The 1,412-nt window shown below is 36.1% G+C and overlaps 2 protein-coding genes across 3 annotated transcripts in view; one reads left to right on the forward strand and one right to left on the reverse strand.

The window, feature by feature from the left end:
- Nucleotides 1–1,412, forward strand: part of LOC116686444 (oocyte zinc finger protein XlCOF7.1-like) — a 588,898-nt gene that overhangs the window by 335,847 nt on the left and 251,639 nt on the right. The window lies entirely within an intron of this gene.
- The window catches only part of LOC116686452 (gastrula zinc finger protein XlCGF57.1), a 9,392-nt gene that overhangs the window by 3,159 nt on the left and 4,821 nt on the right, over nucleotides 1–1,412 (reverse strand). Inside the window, exons 2-3 of one of the 2 annotated variants that reach the window (XM_032511474.1) lie at nucleotides 1,382–1,412; nucleotides 1–120 (exon numbers count right to left, since the gene is read on the reverse strand). The exon at nucleotides 1–120 is cut by the window's left edge and continues 81 nt beyond it; the exon at nucleotides 1,382–1,412 is cut by the window's right edge and continues 113 nt beyond it. In XM_032511474.1, coding sequence (XP_032367365.1) covers nucleotides 1–120; nucleotides 1,382–1,412 — 151 coding nt within the window. The remainder of the gene's footprint in view (nucleotides 121–1,381) is intronic. The other variant, XM_032511475.1, reaches the window with a different exon arrangement.

Consider the following 1,412-nt stretch of genomic DNA (forward strand, 5'->3'; position numbering starts at 1 on the left):
GCTCTCCCTCCTGACTGCTCCACAGTTCCTCCTGTTCCTCTTTAATGTGTGGGGGGGGTTCATGGTCCACAATAGGACTACTCTCCATCTGCTCCTCTTTCACAACAATCCGTTTTATGTCTGGAATACAAATGAACAATTATTATTGTATATTTAGACACTTTACTTCCAAAATGTCATATTGCATCTTAAATGACTGTTAACTAAATATATTTGGGTATTTGGGAGTAGTTTGAACAAAACATGTTCCACCAAAACAAGTTTCTTCCCAAGACTATTACACAGAGCCGCCGTTGCTGAGACCAGAGCTAAGAACCGCCCAAGATGTGATTGGTTTAAAGAAATGAAAACAACCCAGAGCATTATTTTACTCCTAAAATATAATGGATTTGAGCAAGCGGCAGCAGATCAAGCATCAATCATCACAACCATACTATTGACTATTGGTGCTTTCATAATCACCGATAATGTGGATACAATGACTAAAGTGGGTAAAGGCAAACATTAAAACAGCTAGTTAGTTCAGAAAATTATATCACTTTACTGTAAGGCAGGCTTTAAAACCTGGAAAAGACAACACTTATGCCATATCACGATAATAAGATCCCGAATATAACACGATATCCAGCCTCATAATCAATGTCCATATAATATCAACATATTGCCCAGCCCTACTCGTAGATAACCAGTAGGTCAGGAGCAGGTTAGGTGTGCAGCATAAGTACCCAGGTAACCAATTAACCACCATTGTAATCCTTATAAACCCAGGGCCACACATGTAGTTACCTCATTAAGGTAACTACATGTGTCCCCCTGCGTTTAAGGATTTTAGTAATTCCATGACTTTTTCAAAACCTTCAATTTGACTGATTTTGTGACTTTTCCAAAAACATTTAAGAATTTTAGTAATGCTATGACTTTTTCATAACATTTCCAAAACACAGAAGGATATTTCTACTACTGTACCCTGGTAAGAACTGAACCACCGTCGGAACACTTAAATCCTAGGGTCACACCTGAAGTTACCCAACTTACCAAAACCTTCAATAATTTGACTAATTTGGTGACTTTTCCAAAAACTTTAAAGACTTTTGGTAATTCCATGACACTTCCAAACTTTTCCAAATCTTGTAAGGGTTTTAGTAATTTCATGACTTGTTCATAACTTTTCCAAAACGCTGAAGGATTTTCGTAATTCTATGGCTATTTTAAAACCTTTCAATTATTTTACTAATTTTGTGACTTTTCCATAAGTTTCAAGGATTTTAGTAATTTCATTATTTAACCAAAACTTTTCAAGATTTGTGCTAATTTCATGAACTCTTTCAAATCTTTTAAAAGGTTTAACTAATTGCATGACGTTTTCATAACTCAACCATACCTTGAAGCTGCTCTCCCTCCTGACTGCTCCA

This window comes from Etheostoma spectabile, unplaced genomic scaffold (assembly GCF_008692095.1).
Source record: "Etheostoma spectabile isolate EspeVRDwgs_2016 unplaced genomic scaffold, UIUC_Espe_1.0 scaffold378, whole genome shotgun sequence".
NCBI classification, from domain to species: Eukaryota; Metazoa; Chordata; class Actinopteri; order Perciformes; family Percidae; genus Etheostoma; species Etheostoma spectabile.